This window comes from Salvia hispanica, chromosome 3, assembly GCF_023119035.1.
Source record: "Salvia hispanica cultivar TCC Black 2014 chromosome 3, UniMelb_Shisp_WGS_1.0, whole genome shotgun sequence".
Lineage (NCBI taxonomy): Eukaryota > Viridiplantae > Streptophyta > Magnoliopsida > Lamiales > Lamiaceae > Salvia > Salvia hispanica.
This window is the reverse complement of record NC_062967.1, coordinates 19,946,504-19,971,331: the sequence shown is the minus strand read 5'-3', so window position 1 is coordinate 19,971,331 and position 24,828 is coordinate 19,946,504. Positions and strand designations below refer to the sequence as shown.

The 24,828-nt window shown below is 36.8% G+C and overlaps 3 protein-coding genes across 4 annotated transcripts; 2 read left to right on the top strand and 1 right to left on the bottom strand.

Moving 5' to 3' along the window:
- Positions 1 to 200: 200 nt before the first annotated feature.
- On the bottom strand, positions 201 to 3,783 carry LOC125213176 (rab3 GTPase-activating protein non-catalytic subunit-like). Its single transcript, XM_048113571.1, is given in 9 exon segments — positions 201 to 464; positions 775 to 918; positions 1,078 to 1,226; positions 1,342 to 1,499; positions 1,872 to 1,933; positions 2,192 to 2,380; positions 2,616 to 2,750; positions 3,296 to 3,472; positions 3,474 to 3,783. Coding segments are annotated over 9 exon segments (1,395 nt in total). The 5' UTR covers positions 3,669 to 3,783; the 3' UTR covers positions 201 to 278.
- Positions 3,784 to 13,096: 9,313 nt separating this feature from the next.
- On the top strand, positions 13,097 to 14,609 carry LOC125214229 (multiprotein-bridging factor 1b-like). The gene is made up of 4 exons (XM_048115164.1): positions 13,097 to 13,322; positions 14,091 to 14,174; positions 14,248 to 14,330; positions 14,412 to 14,609. The coding sequence occupies exons 1-4, from the start codon at positions 13,190 to 13,192 to the stop codon at positions 14,529 to 14,531; spliced, it is 420 nt and encodes a 139-aa protein (XP_047971121.1). The 5' UTR covers positions 13,097 to 13,189; the 3' UTR covers positions 14,532 to 14,609.
- Positions 14,610 to 16,343: 1,734 nt separating this feature from the next.
- On the top strand, positions 16,344 to 21,061 carry LOC125214228 (alpha-1,3/1,6-mannosyltransferase ALG2-like). Of its 2 annotated transcripts, XM_048115162.1 has the most exons (9): positions 16,344 to 16,398; positions 17,352 to 17,435; positions 18,235 to 18,351; positions 18,446 to 18,639; positions 18,739 to 18,844; positions 18,999 to 19,146; positions 19,462 to 19,601; positions 20,318 to 20,484; positions 20,571 to 21,061. In XM_048115162.1, the coding sequence occupies exons 1-9, from the start codon at positions 16,359 to 16,361 to the stop codon at positions 20,865 to 20,867; spliced, it is 1,293 nt and encodes a 430-aa protein (XP_047971119.1). In that variant the 5' UTR covers positions 16,344 to 16,358; the 3' UTR covers positions 20,868 to 21,061. The 2 variants fall into 2 exon arrangements, with proteins under 2 accessions (XP_047971119.1, XP_047971120.1); XM_048115163.1 differs by lacking the exon at positions 16,344 to 16,398 and having other exon boundaries at positions 17,331 to 17,435; positions 18,219 to 18,351.
- Positions 21,062 to 24,828: the final 3,767 nt, after the last annotated feature.

The following is a 24,828-nucleotide window of genomic DNA, read 5'->3' as shown; positions in this document are numbered from 1 at the left end:
CCAATTGTAGCTCACAGTCTACTAATTATTCAAATCTGAATTTCGTAATTATGGTAGCAAATATTTGGAGTTTAATTCGTTAATTTGACTATAATGTATTTGGCCAAACTTCAAAGGAATGTACGAAATCACTGGATTATTTGGCGTTTTACCATAATTATTCAAATTAGTGTCACGCAAAAATTCTTAATCAATCCGTGTAAAAAAAGATGCTATATGATTAGACAAATTTTAAGCATTCTATAAAATTGGAAGAAATTGCTTGATACAAAAGTAGATTAGTGAAGAAATCGATTAAGAACAGATATTTGGCCAGAGTCTCCATTCAAGAAGAAAACTTCCAACGGAACATAAGAAGACGAAGATGTTGTTGCGGAACTGAACCTGTAAGTTGGTTGAAGTATTTTACTGCCTTTAGGGCATGGAATGGTTAGAAGCCGATGACCGGTTCTCATCTGCCACACCTACAAAGAGAAAGTAAGGAACTTCCCATCATTGTATGTTAATCCAAAATAATTACGCAATCAATAAATGCAATAAACTGATACTAGATATACGTTGAAAAAATCCTTAGGTTAGAGAGAATTCAAGACGATGGCAGAGTATGTTGTTGTATTGTTTCATGTTCATGTGTATTACGCAGTTGCTTAGAGGTAAATGCAAGAAACCATCAATTCGTAGTTGAGATAAAAGGTTCATCATCACTAACTGTATCATTTATATCTACAAGGAAAGTCGGGGGACAGAAGGAGATTAGAAAGGTGAGAAATATACCTCAACTATTCCTTTCCGTGGTGCATGGATTGCTAGACAGAGACAATAATCACTTTTTGTATGCTCATAAGAAGCAGGACGTGAGGCAGCTTTTTCTTTACTGGCAAGCATCTCTACAAATAAACAGCTTGCATCACGATATCCCTGGAGAGTAAATTAAAGTTCGATGTATTACATGGTGGTCAAGTATAAAGAGCTTGAAACTGGAAATGGAAATGATAGTCTAGAATTTCAGTTCTCTAAAGCCTGGAATATGGCAGATCTACTGGAAAACGGAATAAGCCAATGTAAACTGTCAGGTACCTTCCATAATCGCACAACAACAAGAGCCTTAGTGTCCAAGAGTAAAATACGCCCCAGTGAATCCGTAATTGCAGCCAAAGAACCACTAGGTGACAGTGTAAGCTTCTCGCCCTTCCTTGGGTGATCCTTCAGACAAGTCAGAGGAGAGGCTGTACCAAAGTGACATTGTCAGAATATATATCCAGCAATCATCTTAGATACCCAGAAACGTAAGTCAAGTTAGTGATTCAGATAGTGGCCAAAATTTACAGGCAATTTTCTCACCTCTGGCAAATGGTTGAGACTTAGGTTTTGGTTTTTTTGAGTTGTTTGGTTCACTATGCCAAATCAATTTCGCGAGTGAAGATATTGTTGAAAATGTGGCAGGCACAACTTTTGACAAGATAGCTCCCACTAGCGATCTGCTCTTGTCAACCGAAAGCCTTCAGCAAAGTAAAATCAACTATGAAAACTATGAACTAAAATCAAGGCAATTTCAACCATTAGGTCGAAAGATGAAAAAAATTAGAATGAATATTTCAAATGAAAGAAATTATGTTATACCCCCTCCATCCCAAGTTAGCTGAGTCATATTCCATTTGAGTTGTCCCAAGTTAGTTGAGTCATTTCTCTTTATAGCAAAAAAAATTTCTAATCACTCTTACTTTATTCTCTCTTCTCTCGCCTACTTTATTCTTCTATTTTATTCTACTTCATTTAACCTACTAAACACAAATTTTCAAATTTCATGCTCGAAAGAAACGTCTCAACTAACGTGGGACGGAGGGACTACTACAATTCAAAACCTAACTAACCTAAACGCTGATATGACAGCATCATCTCCAATGGTGACTGCACAGTAGTAGCGCTGACTTGACTGCCAATAAAATCAGCTGAATTCAAATACCAGAATGAATTCAGAAACATCCCAGAATGTCACGAATAGTATAAAAATCCACAACATTGTGGAAGAAGAACTTCAACCTGGGGAAAGTAGACATTCAAGGAAGAAGCAGAAAACAAGGGACTGGAACTTTTGTTTTCATATGTACTATACATCGAAAGCATAGAATGATATTCGGTGATCAACAGTCTTAATCTATATATTGAGTCTGATGTTTGACTAGGTAACTACCTGGATTTCCATCAATGGCGGGGGCATGACACCAGTTATAGCAGCATCAGCACATACTCCATACTTGCTAACATTCCATAGTTGATACGGAAGGCTTCTAACTGGGTTCCCAGAATTATCCTGAAGCATATTGAAATCCCGATCCCAGCCCTGTGAGCCTGATTCTTGAAACCACTGCTGCAGCAGACTCTGTATTTCATAAAAGCTGAGTAAATAATACAACTTGAACGTATGTTATCTTAGAGTAAAGAGGAGAAAGAAATCGGGATAGTCCCCAGTCTGCAAAGAACAATCTGGCAAACGCTCCGAAAAGGAGAAAATCAGGGAAATCAGATACCAAGCATGGTTCAGAGTATGCGCATGACAAAAATCGTTAACAAAATATTCAATGAGAAAAGTAAAAATAACAACAAATTACAAGTACCTTAATATCAGATCCATCAAAACGAGCAACTACACCAGGCATTACAATGCAAACCTCCTCTGATGATGTATCTTGTGTCAGGTCTTGCTTAATCCCACGGACCCTTATCTTAAGAATCTTTGCCGCGTTCACGATCTGCAAACACCAATAGCCAAAAAATCAAGCAGTTTAAGCTTGGCCCTAGATAGCCATTCATTTCCTAATAAACAGATTACAATGTATATACATCAAGCAGGGCTTTAAAAATTGACAAATCTCAATGATCAAAGTGGTCGTGCAGACAACTAACCGTAAACAACAAAATAACAGCCAAAATCATACTCACTCCAGAGATGACCCACCTTTCTTTTAGTTTGTCCCACCCAAGATGACTCATTCCTATAGAAATCTCTTTATCTCAACTTTATCCCCCCTCCCTTACTTTGTTCTCTATACCTAACCCACAAAATAAAATTGCATAAAATCTCGTGCCGCACAACACTAAACAGCAAACAATGAGATGCAACACAAGTGTGCACTAATTTGACTATGCAGCTACTATATTCCAACAAATCTCAGAAATACATAAACTAGCTCAAACATCGGCCAAAATCGTCGAAAAACGAATAGCTCATCCAATTATCTAAACCGCAAAATAATCAATTCGGTAACTAAGACCAAGTAGAGTCTGTGAATGGCACCTGTCTGTGGATGAGACGACCGTGGATCGAGAAAATCAAAAGATTACCACAAGAGGTGCCGACGGCGAGAACTCTGATGTCGTGGTCGAAGACGAGCCACTCAACGGCGGAGATGTACTCGGCCTCGATCGGGGAGAGCTCTGGTATGATCTTTGAGGCCCGATTTGGGTGGGTATCGGAGCCGCCGTTGATCGATTGAGACCACATTGAGGATGAAGATCGATGAGCGGTTGGCGAGCGCGATCGAATTGGTGTCGAGAGCAACAAGGAGATTGGGGTTTTCCACCAGCCATCCTTGCTTTCCTGCGCCGACAGCTGACAAATCGACGCTAGCTATACTTCCAAGCTCTGTCGTGTGATTGCGGCGTGACATTGCCGGACTTGGATCCTCTGCTGTTCAATTTAACACAGCACACCATACTGTGAAGTCTTGGCATTAAAACATTTTCGTTCTCTTTTTTTCCCTTCTTTAATTTTTTTAGTCTTCAAACCTTTAACCAATCCTATTGTTTTAATCTCTTTCTATTAGCATAGCTTAACATGTATTGTTATCTGACGTATTCTAGTATAATATGTTTATTTTTTATTATATATACATTTTATATTTTTATCTAAAATTTTATCACATTAGATGTTATATTTATGTAAAAACTTAAAATATTAAACAAAAACAAAAAATATATAATATGATATGATAATTAAATTGGGTAAGCCTTTTACTTTATAAATCAAACTAAATTTAAAGTATTTTGAATTTTTATATATAATATTATACTAATAACTAAAAACTTAATTAAACTAAAGAAAAAGGAAAAGAAAATTGCAGACGGTTCATTCACAAGATTATGCGTTTCAACCATAACACCATTTGCTGTGTTTTTCTTCCACCATAGGCATCCCGACATTGTCGGAAATTGACGTCGATATTTTTTTGACAACAACTCACGCAAAAAATTAAATTAAATTAAATAATATCAGTTCGTGTTATTCTATAAATTAATTTTTATATTTGAAAATAAATATTGGTCGTTTTTTAGTAGGGCTAATAATTTTTGACGCAACACGATAATCTGACACGAATCGACACATAATTATTGAGTTTGGTGCAAAGCTTATTGAGTCTATGAATCCGTTAAAAACCCGATAATATCAGACTGGGTTCGGGTTGGATGTGATAACTCATTAAAAAATACTCCCTCCATCTCATTTAAGATGACACACTTTCCTTTTTAGTTTGTCTCAAATAAGAATGATACATTTTGAAGCTGGCTCCTTTCGTGCGCTCTCTTTTCTCTCTCTGCTATATCGTTGTGGAATGCTCAAGTTGGATCATCAACCTGATCAAGCCAGCTTATTTCTGCCTGCTACCTGCAAAAGTGCGGGTGAGTGGATCCGGTAAAAGCTCAGGCTGATCAACTCGACTAACTCCGACTAGAGTGAGGTGAAGGGAAGAGCGGAAAGGAACGTGTTCAAAAACCTTAACCCATTAATACTATTAACTAGTATATGGAATTAAGGATCAATCCCACAGAGATGAGGCGTTGGACATTTGTTTGCATGACAACTTGGGTTGCTTGGCTGCTGTCATGCTTTCTAGAAGGGTGAGTTAAGTTTAACTACTTGACTTGGAAAGATAAACTAAATTGAACAACTTAACTAGACTACTTGATCGGTTGGACTGACATTTCTATAAATAGACAAACAGAATAAACGAGGACTGTCAGTCCCCTGCAAAAAGCACTGTAAAGTAAAAAATTTCTAACAACTTTATCTTCTTCAACAAATCAACATAGAAAACAATACAGAGAACAGATCTGGAAAGCTAAAGAAGACGAAACATCAGAAAACACATAAAACATAATCTATTCCTAAGATCTAAGCTACGACCACGTAAAAACAAGAACTACACCAAACTCATGCAAGAAACGAAACAGAAACTACTAGATCTAGAAATATTAACACGACTAAAACATAAAACAGCAGATCTAAACAAATCAAAACAGGACAAGACACTTCTAAGCTAAGACACAAAATATAAAAGCGAAAATGAACACAGATCTAAAACATCATGCATAAAACAGGACACAAAGATGGAAAATGAAAACATAACTTCGGATTTAACTAAAACAGAACATTAAAGAGTCGATTACATCAAAAGAAAATAGGAAACGAACACGGAAAGCAGTAAATTGTTTCATCACCCCTTCTCGAGGTGGAATACATACCCGAAACTGAAATCTTGCAGCAAATTTGTAATGCCCCAAAGCCCACCTTAGACGGAAAAGTGAATTTCGGTGCTATAAATCGCTAGAATTAGGATTTTCGGCGAATAATTTGAAATAATTAACAAAATAAATTTTGACAATTTGATAAATTATGGAATAATGAAATACTAGTCTTAAATAAGTGTAAGAAAAGATATGCGAGCAAAGAATTGAGTTTTAAAGAGTTTTAGTACATTCTTGAGAAAAATCTTCGATTAGAGATTTCGATGATATAACAGTCCAAAAATTCGTAAATTTAAATTAGTTAAATGCTATAGAAGTCTAGAATTAAATTAGAAGCATTACTGCAACACCCCAAAAATGGCCCTAGACGGGATTTTCTATACGATTTTCCGGCGTGTCCAATCGTATTATCGAGACATTACTAAGGTATGGCTCATATTCTAGCCTGTTCTTATGAAATGAAAGTTGATAAATACATTGGTATATAAGGCAGGTTTCAATTTCATAGATTAGAGGAATAAATAAATTCTTGAAATAGTTTATAAGCATGCAATTTCAGGATGATATTAAGCATGCTTGAATTAATAGATTTAAGCTATAAAAACTCTAAATGGTGTTGTATGTCTTAGCCGATAGTTTGTATGGATAAGGGTTAAGAGTTTTGAATTTTACTAAATAAATTCGAATAAGTGATTAGGAGATTATCTAATGATTAATTATGATTTTGTTAGATTATAACAGTCCTTTGGTATATTTTAGCAAAATTTATTGGAATATTGAAATTGTAGGGTTCTTATGATTAATGGTTGAATATGGTAATGCATATTGAATAAATGTGATCATAAGAACGAATTAATCGTAGTAATGAGAGTATGAGACTTAAATTAATGACTGAAGCATAATCTAAGATTTCGTAAAATGATTCACTTGAAGGGGAAATTAAATTTATATAGCAAGTGAATTATTAAATGGTTTGATCATTAAAATATGAACTAGAACAAGTAAGTATGTTAGTGCAAATTATTGGTAATTATTTTAAATGAGATTAGCAATTTCAATACAGTAATTGTATGAATGTGTGCTATCTGTGACTAGTAACGTAAAGGGTTACAGTGGGTTTATTGAATTTATTTGGATAAAAAAATAACATGACAATACTTATAATGAAAAATGTATCTGATTCTGTATTTGATGTTACCCCGGTGTGGGTTATTGTCACCCTAGTGTGGGTTATCGACACCCTATATGGGTTATTGTCACCCCGGTGAGGGTTATCGGCACCTTATATGGGTTATTGTCACCCCTATGTGGGTTATTGACATCCTCGTGTGGGTTATCGTTAGTAGATTGTTTAAGTATTTATGATTTAAGATCGAGTAATATGGTTGTTGACGATAAATGTGATCGTTCATGATATTGAAGTTATTGATGTTAGAAACTACTATTGATGTTGCTATGAATATTTGTCAATATTACAAAAAAAATTTGAGGCTCTATGTTGTAACATATAAATATAAATTAAAGAAAATAACGGATCGAACTGTGATTATTAAATATTTATGAAAATCTGTATGGGGTATTACAAAACTAACATCAAAACCAAACTACCAGCTGACTATAACAGGACCAAGCGTGTGTGTGCGAGAATTCAAGAACAAGGAAGGAAATGAGCTCTGGTTTCAGCCCTAGAAGAGAGCTGAGACCCTTAACTACTCTAAGAAAGCTGTTGAGAACCCTCGTAAACTACTAAGCGAAAAAATAAAATGGGGGAACTCCCTTTTCTTCGTGTGTTGGACTTCCTTTATATAGGGAGGCGTAGGGCTCTGATCCCTAGGGTACCACCTCTCTGAAATGTCAATGTTGCCCTTCACACATGTAGGTGGGGTCTCTTGCTTTCTCTTCCAATGCAAAACTCTAGCTGGCTCTGACTCGATTTATTTAAACACGAGAATTACTCGCAAGTGTACGGGGTTAGTGTAGCAATAAACAAGTAAGAGTATCGTATCCACGTAGACAAATTGTGCAACTTAATTACCACAAACCGATTTTAACTACTATCTAGAGAATCCGGAAAGGTTGGTTTTGATTTTGAAAAACAAATAAACAAAAGCAAGGTAAAAGCACGCAACAAAGAGAAGTTCCAAATAAGAGGACACGGTAGAGCCTTGGATCCAACTACAATGACACGATGCGAACAATTCAACAACTTCGATTACCCAATTAAAGTCTCTAGGATTACTAGGAAAACCGCTAGTCTAGGCTAAGCCCTCTCTCGAGTGCACTCAACCAGTTGATTAATCATTAATATTGAAGTCTCCTTCTAATACTTCACAATTAACTCCTTAAAACAAAAGGCTCAAGCCCTCACTCTAGAATTCCTTCTCTCGAATGCAAATTATCTGGGTGTTGTTCATTCTTTTATCAATCCTAATTAGGTATCTCTCGATTACTCAAAACTAGGTCAACAAACCCAATTGGTAGCTAAACAATTGAATTGAAAAAGCACAAGAATGAGACAAAGAAATCACAAGAGCAAAGGTAATCAAAAGTCCTTGAATTAATCAAAAGCGTTCATTATAGTTTTCACCAAAACTCTACAAAAGATTTAGCTACTCATATTCAATGCAAATTCACAAGAGAAATTCATAGAAAGTGAATTGAACATAGGAAAACTAATAAAGATACTCCCAAAGGTGAATTCAATGGACAAATCGTCTTCGTCTTCAAACTTGTTGATGAATTAAAATCTTCGTCACTTCAATTTGCTCTCAAAATGTGGAAACCGCTTCTAGGCATGTGGAAAGTGTGCTGAAGTCGAACCCTAGGTCCTATTTATACCCGGGGCAAAAAATAGAATAAAATCAACGCCTAAGCATATCGCCCGGCCGGGCGAATTTAAGTGAAGAAACGCCCGACCGGGCGTTTTTCTTGAATCTCGACTTTATACAAAATGCCCGGGGACAGTGGGAATGCCCGGCCTGGAGGCGCAAGTGCCCGGTCTTCTATGTAGAAACGCCCGACTGGCGGTAGTGAAACGCCCAACCTTCGGTTTTGGTACCATTTTCGTCCGTTTTCACCTGTTGTGACTACAAAAACTCGACAAACTCATCAAAACACTAAAATAGGGGATCATAGATGAAAACTCAAGTAATGTGCTATAAAACACTCAACTATGCACTTTCAAACATCCAAAACACAAGCTAAACTACGAGTTTATCAGGCTCCGTTAGAATTTGACTTGATCTGCTCAATGCAGCAGATTTCTCCTTCTTTTCTTGATTTGTGCTTCCGCCCAACTGATTTGTTCCATATTCCAAAAATGGTGGATTTCACACACACCTGGCTCAAATGGTTGTTAGTTCATGGATTTGGATGCAGTTTTACTATGGAACACATGCATGAAACGAGTCTCATCACATTTCTATTTCTGCAAACTTTCTCTCTCCAATTAATACATTCAACTATTTTTTTTCTCTCTCCAATTAAATATTCAACTCTCTTCCTCTCTTCATTTAATACTTAAAATCACATTTTCTCTCTCCAATTAAACACATTAACCTATCACTCCTTAAATTCCATGTCGACTAAGAAATGCTTCATCTTAGCCGGGACGGAGGGAGTAATATTATTATTTTTATTATTATTTAAAAAATAGTAAATGTCAATTTTGATCATATGACCAAAATACAAATTTGGTTCAAAACATTCACATTTTGAAAAACAGGTTCATATCAAATGAAATCCTTGTTGAAGTGGTCCTTTTTGCATAGTTCCGTCTAAAACTATGGTCAACGCTAACTGCACAAAAAAGAGTAAATGTCAATTTTGGTCCAAAACATTCATTTTCTGAAAAATAAGTCCATAACAAATGAAAATGTCGCCGAAGTAATCCTTTTTTGACGACTCCGTCAAAAAACTAACGGTCAACGCTAACTGCATAGTGGCATGACCGTTATTTTTTGACAGAATCGTTAAAAGAGGACCACTCCGACAAGGATTTTATTTGTTATGGACTTGTTTTTTTAAAAAAAGTGAATGTTTTGGACCAAATTCATATTTTGATCATATGTTTAGGATCAAATCGACATTTACTCTTTAATTTTAACTTTTATTTACTAATTTCTAGTAAAGCAGGTTTAAATTGTATTAAACAGATTTTTATCATGTAAATTAGGTTTAAAAATAAGGTTTAATCGTGTAATATTATGTTATAATAGTATAATATTAAGTTCGAGTCGTTATCATGTCGTTACGGGTTCGTATTGGGTTAGTGTTTGAAAGTAGTAGGTCAGGTTCTTGTTCCGATTTACAGTTTCCTTAACAGGCCGGGTTCGAAGGGTAGTTATCAGGTTCACCCAATAACGACCCAAACTGCACGATTTGCCACCTCTATTTTCTGTTTTCATTATACTCCCTCCGTCCCCCAAAATTGACAAAGTTGCATATTGCACGGGTTTTAATGTTGAATTGGGGACAGAGGGAATATGGCACGGCCAAAAATGGAAAAACTAGTCTATTTTGGGAAGCTGGGTGTATTATCCAATCACACTTTTCATTCTATTTTGTTACACTTAACTATTTCACCTAAATTCACATGTCATTTAGGAATATGGTCACTTACGTAAATACTCCCTTTGTCCATGATTAAATGTCTCATAGCTGATCGGCACAAATTTTAAAAAATTGTTTGACTTTATAAAGTAAAGTGGGTAGAATAAATTAGTGGAATGTGAGACCTGCTTTTATATATTAGTTTTATAATAAAATGTGACTGGAATGAGTTGTGGAATTTATGATCCACTTACCAAATATAGTAAAAGAGAAATGAAACATTTATTGGCGGACGGAAGAAAAGAAAAATGAGACATTTAATGGCTTATGGATGAAGTAGAATTTAGGGAATACTCCATCCGTCTTATGGAAGATGATCTATTCCTTGAGCAACAGGAGATTTTATATAATTTTAGTTTGTTTGTTAAGTAGAAAAAATAAAGTAAGAGGGAGAGAATAAAGTAGAGATAAATATTTTTGGTGATAAGTCATCTCAGTTGAGACAAACTAAAAACAAAAGTGAGTCAACTTTAATGTAACGAAGGAAGTACTACATTTCAATGTTACTAGTATTTTTTTAGAGTGGACTACAAATATGATTCTAGGACTTTAGCATTTGCATGTATGTAGTTGCTTTAAAATTATCATTTGTGATTTTTGACAATGTCGGATTTGGGGATGTCCAGGGGAGTTGACTGACCCTTCCCCCCGCCAATAGTACCATTGGAGTTAGGGCTCTAACCTGCCATCAACCACTGCAACGGCTCCGATTCGACCGCCATAGTCACAACTAGTCTGTTTCCTAACAAAGAAAACGAAGAGCGCTGGAGTTGTGAACTGTGAAGTGTAAAAAAGAAGTGTTGTGTAGCCATTGGTCCTTTTCCCTCTGTTCGCTAATAAGAGTTCTATTTGATTTCGGCACGAGTTTTAAGAAATGTAAAGAGAAGTGGGTTGGATAAGTTAGTGAAACATAAATCTCACTTAGTTTAATAATAAAATGTGAGTGTGGGGACTACTTACTATTCATGGTAAACATGAAATAAGACCCAATGAAAACGGACGAAAATGACAAAATAAGACTCTTAATATTTTACCCCCTCCGTCCCTGAAAATTTGTCACTTATTTCCATTTTCGTTCGTCCCTAAAATTTTATCACCTTTCACTTTTACTATTTTTAGTAGTATACCTCACATTCCACTAACTCATTCTTACTCACATTAATTAAAGTATTGTTAGAGGCGAATGAGTCTCACCTCAAAAGACTTTTAAAATTAGAAAATGCATAGGGACAGACTAAAAAGGAAAGAGTGCATATTCTTATGGACGGGGGGAGTATAAAATTTATACTCCCTCTGTCCCAACTAAGTTGAGTTGTATTCCTTTTTGGGATGTCCCATCTAAGTTAAGTCATTTCCTTTTTTTTACAAAAAAAACAAAAAACACCCAATCACTGTTACTTTATTCCATCACCTACTTTACACTCTCTTTATCTTTCCTTCTTTATTCCCCACACCTGCTTTCAACACTACTTTCTGTTCCATGTTAATAGAGTCATTTTTCTATTTTAGGAAGTTCCAAATTAATTGAGTCATCTCTATTTTTGGCAAACAGTAACTCCACCTTTTACTTTATTCTCTCTTCATCTCTCTTACTTTACTCTCACTTACTTTTTCACAATCCATTTAACACACTATTCTTAAACTCTGTGCCGAAAAGAAATGTCTCTATTAAAAAGGAATAGAAGGAGTATTTATTAATTTCCGTGACCAATAATTTTGACTTAACTTAATTGGGATAGAAGGAGTATATAAAAATAGTATTCAAAAGTTATTAATTTTTTCAACCTACTTTGTATTATTACGATTGTTAAAATTTGTACTAGATCAAATGGTGATAAATTATAAGGGTCGGAGGGAGCAGCTTGTAGTTTTACTCATTAGTCGGCCCATTTACCATTATTTTTCTGTTTCTAGATTCTCTATAAGTTAAGCTTGCATATGCATGCATAACATATTTAATTATTTATTCCCCAAATTCCAATTCTACTTTGCATTGGTGGTATAATTTTTAGGCGTGACATTCCGGTTTTAAATTTTTGAATCTGGCCATTATTTTATCAGGCATTTATATTATCTTACAATCATATTTATTGATATTATTTTATATTTAATTGCATTAATTTCCTCATTTTGCTATTTGATGGTTAGTTGAACGATATCTAAGTGGTAAGTACATAGCAAGAAGGAAATAGTTGCTCCTATGTGTAATGAAATGATTTTATGTTGTTTCAAGATATTTATGCCCATACTATTCAACCGACGAGTGCAATAAAGAATTGTTCTACTTAAAATATAATGTGGAGTAGTATATCTTTTTAACAATAATTATTTAAAATATATTTTTACTATTAATTTTTACTATATCCGAATCCTCGAATTCAAATTTTTGGATCCGTGACTGATTCTTGAACTTTGATATATGTATGTTTTTTGTTCTTTTGCAATTTTTTTACTTCCTTCGTCTTATAGAAATAGGTATTTAGGGTTGGTACGAGTTTTAATATATAAATTGATAAAATAAAATAGAAGGAAAAAAAATAGTTGAAATTGTGTATTTGATGATAAGACCCATAAATGACAGTAAAATAAAAGAGAAAAAGAAAAAAAATTATAAAAGAATATAGACTATTTTTGTAAGACTAATAAAAGAAAAATATGATATACTTCTGTATAACGGAAAGAGTATTTTTTATTGAAATGCTTCAAATGATGAAAGAATTTATATTTTATCAACTCATCTATGTTTGAACATTGATTTCTCAATCGATATTTTTATATTTCTTAAAGTCATTCATTCCTAAACGTCTTTCATAATAGAAAAATATGGAAGAAAGGATGCCGCTAGTCTTTTAATAATACAAATAAAATAAAAGAGAAAAAAAAGAATAGACGAGAAGGTTCTGGATACTACGTGCATCGCAAGTAAAATTTTATCTATAAGTACTTGGGAGTTGATTCATTTGAGAGCAATACAGATAAAATTAGTTTACTCAGACGATCCTTCTAGACCATCATCAACGTTCATCATATTTTGTACTTCTCTCCCTATCCAAAAATGGCAGGAATTATTCAAGATTGGGAGCCTGTGGTGCTTCGCAAGAAGGCTCCTACCTCCGCCGCCCGCAAGGATGAGAAAGCCGTCAACGCCGCTCGCCGTCTCGGAGCCGAAATCGAAACTGTCAGGAAAGGTGCGCCTTTTTCTTTTCCTATGTTTAATTCATTTCTTGGCTTTAGCTTATCTGTATTCGTTGATGCGTGTGTTTCTGTTTTTTTTTTTTAATTGAGATAGAAGGTGTTGTTCATATCTCATTTTCTCTCTCTGATCTAGTACCAGTCTCGAATAAGATGAATCATTTCTTAGTCGCCCCGAGATTTTAGAAGTAAAAAGAGTTATTTGACAAAAAATGTGGCTTATGTATTAATTGAGAAAGTCGTCTTGGTCGAGAATTTTTTATCGAACCAATTCTCTAATCGCTATACAATACTCCCTCCATCCTGTTTTAATAGTCCCATTGACTTTTCTGCCATCTTTTTGTAAAAATGATAAAAAAATAGTTAAAGAGGAGAAATGGTAAATTAAGAGAGAATAATATAGAGAAGATATATTATTGTCTTTCTTACTTTATCATTTCTCCACTTTAACTATTTTTTATCATTTTTATAAAACGATGGCAAGTGGGACGGGACGGAGGGAGTACTAAATACTCCATCTATCTTAAACAATTCATGATTATGTCCTTAAATACTGTCCCTACTGATGGCAAGGTAATTAAAAATGAAATCAAGGAAATGTAAATATGTGAAAAAAGTTAAACCCATTGGCCACTGAATGGTGAAAGGCTATGTTGTGATTATGTTTAAAGCAAGTAAATGGATTGTGTTGATTGGATATCTGAGTCAAGTAAAAATATCCTTAAAATATGGATGTTGATTATAACTGAAATTTGATGCTTCAGCTGCTGCGGGAACAAACAAGGCTGCCAAAAGCACTGTAACACTCAACACCAGGAAGTTGGATGAGGACACAGAGAATCTAGCTCGTGAGTTCAAATTGCCATTCTGCTCTAGAATTTTAATGGAATTGACTAAAGATTTGTTTGTTGACTGGTGCAGATGAGAAGGTTCCGAGCGAGTTGAAAAGGGCTATCATGCAGGGTCGAATGCAGAAGAAGCTAACACAAGCTCAATTGGGTCAGGTTAGTTTCCGATTCCACTAATTAATTCACCAAATTTTGTTACTAATAACCCAAACTAATTCGTTTTTTGGGATTGTGCAGATGATCAATGAAAAGCCTCAAGTAATTCAAGAGTACGAGTCGGGTAAAGCAATTCCCAACCAGCAGATCATAGCTAAGCTGGAGAGAGCACTCGGAGTCAAATTGCGTGGCAAGAAATAAATTTATTTGTTTATCAATTAATCAACCAACTACCTATCTTATGGTTTGTATGTATGAATATTATGCTAATTGCGTTCATGATAATCTTCAAACCTTCTCTTGGTAAACTATGCCATCAATCGGAACCCAAATTTTTGAACTATTTTCCAGATATGGCAAATAAGTTAGTGCTATGTTGGGGATTCTGGAATTACAAGAGATAACAGTCCGTCGTAATACAACCAAAAGAAATACAGAAGAATAGAATTGCAACAAAATAACAACTGTTGAAATTGAAACAATAAACCGTGAAAAAGTTGTTTCGCCAAGTCGAAGAGTTCTCTTTTTGCAAGATGAGATGTGCTTCGGTAGTGCTTTCGGATTAGCGTTTTGTCCCCAAAGATAAAATGACCATGGTAAAGTAGCACCGCTCTCAACATAGTCCCGTGAACTGGATGGAGGAAAGGACAGAACTTTCGATAGAAAAATAATGCTGAGAGGAATAGAGCTTATGATGCTTACTAGTGTTCGATCAGATCACCTGGATTTTGGACTCCAGGTCAAGGCCCAAGAACTCAAAGACCAATTGCCAAGTCCACAGATGCGACGCGGCTCGGCTCGGCACGGCACGGCACGGCACGGGGCGTGCGGCATGCGCGCGTCTGGGCTTTTAAGTGTAGTAGATCACTTAATTTATACACCTAAAAAGGAGGCTCTCACTTTCAATGTGAGACAACTAACACTAATTGATTGTTCCCTACATTCAAGACTCTAAGCTTAGATAAAGCTCAATCGTGCCCAATTTTAATTCACTCTTTCTCACACATCGGGAATTGGATTTGAGAAAGTGAATATACTACGATCATCTACGCGGAACGTAGACCGACGCTGTAGCATTTAATTTCAAAGAATTAAATGACTACTCACATTTATTATTTGGTCAAAGTCCATTCACTGGGTACATTTAATCTATGATTCCAACAATCCCCACATGAGTGGAAATTGCCAAATGCATATGCATGCAGACACAAGTTCAACCATCGGGAGGTATATAAGCATAAGGATAAGTAGTTTTTAACTTTGAACCTTCCATAGTCAACGCCATCGGATACACAGGCGGCCTAGTAGCGCGATGCTTTGAACTAGTCCTCCACGGCGTGCACCGAGACAATGGTGTTAACACTTAAACACCCCAACCTCATCCCTTGGGCACCACTTTGGATTCATAAGTGTGTAATTTGAAGCGGCTACACTTCACACTTACATAGGTAATTCCTATTCCGAGTATCTTGCCCTACTCGGTCTCTTTGAGAACTCAATCTCCTTGAGATCCTTAGGAGTCATTAAAAGTCATAGACTTAGCCTCGCCACTGGCAAGTTTTCACCACTCTATTGTTCTTTAGGGAATAGATGTAGATGCGTGTTTCACACGAACTCTCATAACTTAGTTTTCCCATTGAACTAAGTTCTTGGAATCTCCGGTCATCATGGTTGGATTACCACTATGACAATTGTTTAGTTTGTGGATTTCAAACTCATTCCCTCTAGCAACTTATTCATTTAATCACGGTTTAACCCTTTGGTTAGCGGATCCGCTAGATTATCTATTGACTTCACATAGTCAATTGTAATCACATCTGTGGTGAACAAATGTCTCACGGTATTATGTTGTCGACGAATATGTCGATACTTACCGTTATAAAAGCTATCACAGTGAATCAACACTAAAGGCACTGACTTAGACCAACCTGGAATATCTTCAAGGAAGTTCTTAAGCCACTTCGCTTCTTCCCCAACTTTATCTAGAGCTATGAATTTCGATTCCATGGTTGATCGAGCTATACATGTATGTTTCATGGATTTCCACGAGATAGCGCCACCCCCAAAGGTAAAAACATATCCATTTTTTGAAAGTTAGTCTTTATTGTCGGACATATGAATAGAGCTGGAGGACCGCTATTATCTCTTAATGACGAGATGTAACAAAAATATATATATGTGCGTTAGGCTCCTTTGCACCCTAAGTGTCATATTTCCTTCTTAATCTCAGCCCTTGGATCCTTGAATTGGATGGTTGTGATCAATGCATTATTAGTCTATAATGTTGCATTATTAGCCGTTGTGCATTATTAGAATGAAAATATGCATTATTAGTCTATAATGTTGCATTATTAGCCGCTGTGCATTATTAGAATGAAAATGCGCATTATTAAATGACACGTGACATTAATCTAACCGTCAGATGACAAAATCGTGGGGCTAGGATTAAGAAGGAAAAAGGACAAAAGATATGAAAAGGATTTGAATACATCCATATATATATATATATAAGAGATAATGATGGTGAATGACCATAAAATAAGATAAATTGCTAGGGTGTGTGATCAATACTAACTAAGTTACGATAATGACTAATAACTAATATCAATTTTATATGTTAAAAGTATCAACACAAAGACATAAATTTATCAACCTTCTTCTGTTGATATACTTATGTCTTTGTGTTGATATTTAAATTTACATATTGTATTAATATAATTATGTCTTTGTGTTGATAATTTTAATACACAGAATTGAAAGTTATTAGTTATTATTAGTTGCAGTACAAAGACGCAAACCCAGGGATTAAATGTAATGGTTAAAAGAAGCAAGAGTTTTACTGCATAAACTAAGCGCACATTTCAGATACATAGATTTTACTTTACGCTTATATCTGACGTGGATACTTGTTCAAATATAATTGGTCCCAACACATATTTAATGACCGCTTACTTCCCTAATTTCAAATTCCCTTTTTATTCCCGGAAATGGATTAAAATTAACAACTGAAAAACACTATAGTGAAGAAGGTGCAGACAACCATGGAGAAGAGTAAAGACGGCTCAAAATTAAACATTGCAATCATCCATCCTGATCTTGGCATAGGTATGCTCGTACTGTATCTAATCCACACATATCAGCAAACTGATTTCCGAATCATTATTTCTCGATGAATTTCGTTTGTTAGGTTATCTCGAATGATTCTTTTATTTGAATTCTCTGTAATTTTCATTTGTTTCGTTTCGTTTCGTTTCTTTTGTGCTATCTAAGAGATGTCTTAGTTAAGCTTGCTGATGAACCTGTGTGGTTATTGTGATTGAATTGTGTATATAACATGGGTTTGGGTTTCAATATGAGGTTTAGGCATTTAAACTGAGATCAGCTTAAATGTTCAATTGCATACAACAGAAGGTTTCAATATTAGGTTTGGGCATTTAAACTTAGGTCGCTTAAATGTTCAATTACATACAGCAGATGGATACAGTTGTTTGATGGAGATAATGAATATTTGTCGAAAGAAGAGGATATAATAGAATCTTGCATAAATGAATTGTTTGTTTCTCCTATGAGCAATACAGCTGCATACATATCTTTTAATTCCCTGGAGTGATATAGTAGGAGTATATAACATTTTATTATGCAAAAAGCCATCTATGCTTTAAGGTTCAAATAGTATCCTCTTCAGTTTGTATAGATATTGTTAAATAGCATTTCTTTTGTATTTGGGATGCACTGTTCTTAGAATTATTTCTATGTTGCTCAAAAGCTTTATTCTGAATAGCCTGTCAGTTTGTACCTAGTACTCACAACATGATTTTTGGGACAATTTTGAGTATTTCTTATCCTGACTTTATTCTATATTGATTCTTTCATCTAATAATGCCTTAGCTTCCCACAATGTTAGGTGGAGCGGAGAGGTTAATTGTAGATGCTGCTGTAGAACTCTCATCTAAAGGTCACAATGTTCATGTATTTACATCACATCACGACAAAACACGATGCTTTGAGGAAACAGTTTCTGGTGTGTACACCTTTTCTTTGTTCTCTTGAATGCATGTGTGCATTCTTTTATATGGAATTTTATGTTTCTCTAATCATAATTGTAACCTGGGCAGGTATCTTTCCAGTTACTGTGTATGGCGCTTTTCTTCCCCGACATATTTTTTATTGTCTCCATGCAGTTTGTGCTTATCTGCGGTGTATCTTTGTTGCTCTTTGTGTGTTATTTTTATATCCTTCGTTTGACATTATACTGGTGGATCAAGTCTCCGTTGTCATCCCATTGATGAAATTGAAAAAGCTATCAAAGGTTAAAGACCACTTAAAATGACTTATTGCGTTAATTTGATCATAATCAGTTCATTGCAATTTACATGTTCTGCACTTTCCTTCTCTTTTTTTTGTCCAGGTAGTATTTTATTGCCATTTTCCAGACCTATTACTGGCACAACACACAACAATTCTTAGGAGAATATATCGAAAACCTATAGATTTTCTAGAAGAAATGACAACAGGTATCTATAAGATTTTGTTTACTTTTATGCTTAATGTTTTAACGTCATTGCAAATTTGCAAGCATATTCATTTTATAGTAGACTAGTAGTATTAAATAGAACTTCGTGCAATTTTCTTTTAATTTGGGCACTACGTCTGCCTGGTCTGTTGTAGGTATGGCTGATTTAATTCTTGTAAACAGCAAATTCACTGCATCTACATTTGCGAAGACATTCAAGCAATTAAGTTCACGAGGGGTTAGACCTGCCGTGCTTTATCCAGCTGTTAACGTGGATCAGTTTGAGGAACCTAGTGCTACTAAGTAACAGAATTACCTAATCTTTTTGGTATCTTTAAATTATATAGTAATTGTTACAATTATTGTCATATTAAACTTTTTAATATATCTCATTTCCCAAGCACAAAACACACAAGAAGAAAACTGAATGTATTTATCTGTATAGTATGTATATATTTATTTGGATATGTCACCATTATATTTTAGTCCATATGACTAAATCCTCTATCGTTAATTACAGATTGGCATTTCTTTCTATCAATCGGTTTGAAAGGAAAATGCATATATAACACCATTATGTTTTAGTCCATATGATTAATCCTCCATCGTTTATTACAGATTGACATTTCTTTCTATCAATCGGTTTGAAAGGAAAAAGCATATCGAACTAGCTATATCTGCTTTTGCAATGCTCTACAACAGCCAACAAGAGTTCGTACGAGGTGATAAGAGAGAGGAGCTTTCTTTGGTTATTGTAGGTAAGGTTCATCTTTTATCTTCTGTATTTTTATCAGAGAGATCTAACTGGTGACTTCTCCCTTATTTCACGGTTCCTTTGTTAGTCAAGAAATACACATGCAAGTATCTTTCAGTGGGCATGGCAAATTATATGAAACCCAATGGAATTTGCTTTGTGTGAATTGAGTTATTATAATGACTGTATCAAAAAGGGTCATCATATAATGCCTCCAATTATTTTATATATTATATCTTGTGTAAGAAGATCTTGCTTCTGTCCTGTGTGTACCATTTAAGTTGTTTCAACTTTTGGTGTTGTTAGCGAAGATTCATATTTACCGACTTCTAAAGCTGTTGGCAGCGACATCTGATTAATGTATAACTAGATCATGATAAGTTTCAAATCTATCATCTGATATTTGAATGTTGTGTTAATAAAATGCATCGTAGATAGCGAGCTAAGAATCATTAAACATGTAGTAGTATCTTTATCGATGCATTTGACAGATACTTAGTCCTGAAATTGAAAGTAGTGAGCTTAGAATTATTGAACAGTTATTTCAATCCATTTATAGAAACTTAGTCCTGAAATCGAATACTCACTTTTCTATTACTCAAGTACCGTGTGTTTCCCATATTAGTTTTGATCATCTTAAAACATGATAGATTCTAAATGAATTCGTGATTCTATAGCTGGTGTTGGAGTCTTAGTCTCTTACAAACTTGCATCTGTCAGGTGGCTTTGATAAAAGGCTGAGGGAGAATGTCGAGTATTTGGATGAACTGAAAAACTTGGCAGAAAGGGAAGGTGTCTCCAACCGTGTGCAATTCATCACGTCTTGTTCTACACCAAAAAGAAACACTCTTCTTTCACAGTGCCTCTGTGTGCTCTACACACCCAAGGTCTGCAATATCAAACATCCTTCCGAATTGGTTGATTGATTGGCTATATTCTAAACTCTTCCTAATATATGACATTCGCTAAGCAGGACGAGCATTTTGGCATTGTCCCGATAGAAGCCATGGCTGCCCACAAACCAGTAGTCGCGTGCAATAGTGGGGGTCCAGTGGAGTCAATAAAGAACGGAGTGACAGGATACCTCTGTGAGCCTACCCCTAAAGACTTCTCGGCTGCCATGTCTAATTTTGTTAGTGATCCTCAGTTGTCGACAGCCATGGGCATGGAGGCGCGGCAGCATGTCGTGGAGTTGTTCTCTACCAAGACGTTTGGTAACCACCTGAATGCCTATGTTGTTGATACTGTTCTTCGTAGAAAGGATCAGTGAAGTGAAGTGAAGTGAAGTGGAGAAGATATCAACGATGAAGATTGATTTTCCAATGCTCCTGTACAACAACTCTAGCTTCTTCGAATCCATACATACGTTTTGCCTTTTCTTAAACACATTTTCTCCTGTATTTTGAAATTACTTTACACAGAATTATACTTCTCTGTATTTTATAAGATCACTCTCTCTCCACACACACAGAATTATACGTTTTGGCCTTGTTAATTTCTTATTGCGATTAACTAATTCTAATAGAAGATTACTAATTTCTGATTGGATTTAATTAATTTAAGATTAAGTGCCGTGCAGCTCACTTTTTTTTATTTAGAACAGCAAACTAAAGCTAGAAATGTGGTGTACACGTAGGTGTGTTGGAACCGAAGCAATTCAGTTGATCAATCTGTACATATATAGGAGGGGGAGTTGTATGACTATTTACAGAAATGAAATGCCACGTTGGATGTTTCGCCCTTGGGGAAAATATTAACATTTAATATGGAATCTTATTTTTTATTTTTTGGAAGCTTATGTTAAGTCTCCTTTTGCAGATTTTTGGACTTACAAAGGGTGCGTGAGATTGTTTTACAGGAATTTGGGGTTTTAAAAAAAATCTTTTTTGGGTTGCAGGCCTATTTTAGTTTCCTATTTGTCAACTAATATTACATATCAGACATCATATTTGTAGTATCTATAATGGATGAGATATATCTAATAGATTACAATATTTGAAAAATCAAAACATTTCAGATCACAAGACTTCCATCCATCCAGCTATTCTATGTGACATCCATTCTTTTTGCTGTTCATGTTTTTAATGTTTTCAAATGAATAATTTGTTAGAATTCCTATGAACATGAGTATTTACATTCCTCGGGTTTTTGGTAAAGACTACGAGCTTATGTTTTAATTCATGCAATTGAACTTTTTCACCTAACTCTTGTAATTGTTTTGCTTGTTCTTGTGCTTTTATTGTTCTTGTGCCTGATCAACACGAGAACTATGCTCGTTTAGCTTGATTAATCGAGAGATAGCTACTTTTACGTGGTTAAGGGAGCGAATACAACACATAGATTTATCTACACTCGAGAGAGGGGACCGTTTGTGAGGGCTTGAGTCTTAAGAGCTTAAAGATTTAGAATCTAATCTATTGGAAAGAGATTTTGATAGTTAGAATCTAATCTACTGGATAGGTGCACTCGAGAAAGGGCTTATCCTAGGGTCGCAACTTTCTTAACAATCCTAGAGACATAGCAGTGCGAACCGGCACTACTGTTGTACTCGCCGGAAGCGCCGATCTTCGTCCGCTTCGGCCAGCCCGCTTCAACCCCCGCACTAAATTTTTGGGAATTCTTCACCACGAGAAAGACCTCCCAATGCTCGAATTCACAGAACTTCAACGACCTGTCGGGGTACTGCTGCATGGCACGGATCTTCACATCCTCCTCGGTCATACCACTGGTTGCCTGGCGGAGATTGTTTTGGTAGAGGCCGGCAAAACGACTAAGCTTAGGCCTCAACCGCTCCCACTGTTTCCGGCATTGCTCGGGAACGTGAGGCTTCCCATCAGCCGGTTTCCGTTTGAGGTAGCCTTGACTAATATGAAACCACATTCTATCGATGTGTTGGTTATTCCCGACATAGGGATCCTTGACTACACCGACCCAAGCCTTCCCAAGCGCGGTGTTTTCCACCACGGACCAGATAGTCCTCCTTCCCGTCTCCTCTTCGTCCTCCTCGGCCCCCATACGTGAGGAAGAGGCCCGACCTTTCCCCTTGCCCTTGCCCTTGCCCCCTGCCGCTGTCCCTGCCTCGGGCTTCATTCCCGGCATCATACCACCCATCCAATTGTACATGTTGCAGGACGGGGACATTTGGGGATTCATCCCCGCCATTTGGGGAACCATCCCCGCATTCCTGCTCATGTTTCCCTCCCCTCGAGGGCATCGACACATTTTCTTTTGAGGAGTTGGGGCTATCTCCGGTCAGGGAGACTCCAACTGAGACAGGGACAGCGGCACTCCAACTGAGACAGGGACAGCGGCAGGGGGCAAGGGCAAAGGGAAGGGTAAGGGAAAAGGGCGGGCCTCTTCCTCGCGTATGGGGGCCGAGGAGGACGAAGAGGAGACGGGAAGGAGGACCGTCTGGTCCGTGGCGGAAAACGTCGTGCTTGCGAAGGCCTGGGTCGGTGTAATCAAGGATCCCTATGTTGGGAATAACCAGCACATCGATAGAATGTGGTTTCGCATTAGTCAAGGCTACCTCAAACGGAAACCGGCTGATGGGAAGCCTCATGGTCCCGAGCAATACCGGAAACAGTGGGAGCGGTTGAGGCCTAAGCTTAGTCTCTTTACCGGCCTCTACCAAAACAATCTCCGCCAGGCAACCAGCAGTATGACCGAGGAGGATGTGAAGATCCGTGCCATGCAGCAGTGCCCTGACAAGTCGTTGAAGTTCCGTGAATTCGAGCATTGAGAGGTCTTTCTCGTGGTGAAGAATTCCCAAAAATTTAGTGCGGAGATTGAAGAAGGCTGGCCGAAGCGGACGAAGATCAGCACTTCCGGTGAGTACAACAGCAGTGCCGGTTCGCACGAGCTCCCGAAGCCGAGGCAGTGATCCCGACCCCTCCATCGTCTTCCCGCCGCCATCGTCGTCTGATTGGGCAAAAGACTGCGTAGCGGATGGCAAGGGGAAGCGCCAGCGGGTCCGACGAGGTCCACTCGGAGGCCTCTCCAGAGTACAACAATCTCGCCCGTGCGCAGCAAATGGCTAACCTGGTACAGTCCATGCATAGGTGTTATAACACGACCGATCCTAGCTACAAGAGGATGTTGAAGGATGCCATCGACACAATCCGGCGCGATTTGGGGATGCCACCCATTGGATATGATGGCGCCGAGATTGGCGGTGGGGATGACGGCAGCGGCATTGGCGGTAGGAACGACGACAGCGGCACCGGCAACGGGGGCGACGCGGAGGACGAGGAGTGAGCCGGGGGTCACATTTGTTGATGCTTGGGTTGTTTTTTTGAATTTTCCCCGTCCGTATTCGTGTCAAAATTTTAATTCCGTAAACATAAATTGAATATTTGTGAATTTGTGAATTTTTTTAATTACGGGAAGTCCGCGCGGGAAGGGTGATGGGTAGGGCGGATTGTGTAGTGGGAAGTCCTTATGACGTGGCTGGAGGGTAGGAAGTCCTTATGACGTGGCATGAGGTGTATTTGGGAAGGGCGACGGGAAGGACGTGCGGGAAGTCCTCCCACTGGAGATGCTCTTAATACTTCTATATGTTTGAGTTAGTAATTCCACACATTCCACTGATAGTTGTAGTGAATTAACATAATATATACTACTTCCCATGTCCCATAATAGATGTCACACTTTTCTTTTTAGTTTGTCCCACAAAAAATGTCACATTTCCTTCTATAGAAAAAAAAGCTCCATCTGACATTAATATAAATATACTATTTTCTCTCTCCATCTAACACACAAAACAACATCTCTTAAAATCTCATGTCATTCTCCAAGTGTGCCATCTATTATGGGATGGAAGGAGTATTTGCATGCATAAAAAAATTTTGATCAAACTAGCGGATCAAATGCATTGCATTTCATTTTTCTGTCAACTTCACAACTTATTTCCCCATCTACTTTATTCTTATTGTTTGAGAAAAGGACTGAAAATGTGGCTAAAATAATGGAGGATGTGATCAAAGGAATCGAAGCATCCGAAAGTAGAACATGATTTTTATTGGCTGTGTACCATTATTCAATAATCAATCTAAACCCCACCCACACGCTCACTTCAATAATCAATCTACTGTCAATTTCTAGATTGAAAAATTGCAATTTGGTATATAATACAATGAACATCATCATATCAATTCATTTTCCATATTACTGTGATACTAGTTTCATTTATAATAACTATAAGCCAGACAAAATCAACCATTTAGTTCTTA

Bases quoted from the DNA above. Each gene is read 5' to 3' on its own strand.
- LOC125214228 (XM_048115162.1), top strand. From the start codon at position 16,359: ATGTTTCATGGATTTCCACGAGATAGCGCCACCCCCAAAG. The intron at 18,352-18,445 runs GTGTGTACACCT...TAACCTGGGCAG, and splicing joins CTTTGAGGAAACAGTTTCTG to GTATCTTTCCAGTTACTGTG. The intron at 20,485-20,570 runs GTCTGCAATATC...TTCGCTAAGCAG, and splicing joins GTGTGCTCTACACACCCAAG to GACGAGCATTTTGGCATTGT.
- LOC125214229 (XM_048115164.1), top strand. From the start codon at position 13,190: ATGGCAGGAATTATTCAAGATTGGGAGCCTGTGGTGCTTCGCAAGAAG. The intron at 14,175-14,247 runs GTGAGTTCAAAT...TGACTGGTGCAG, and splicing joins GGACACAGAGAATCTAGCTC to ATGAGAAGGTTCCGAGCGAG. The intron at 14,331-14,411 runs GTTAGTTTCCGA...GGGATTGTGCAG, and splicing joins CACAAGCTCAATTGGGTCAG to ATGATCAATGAAAAGCCTCA.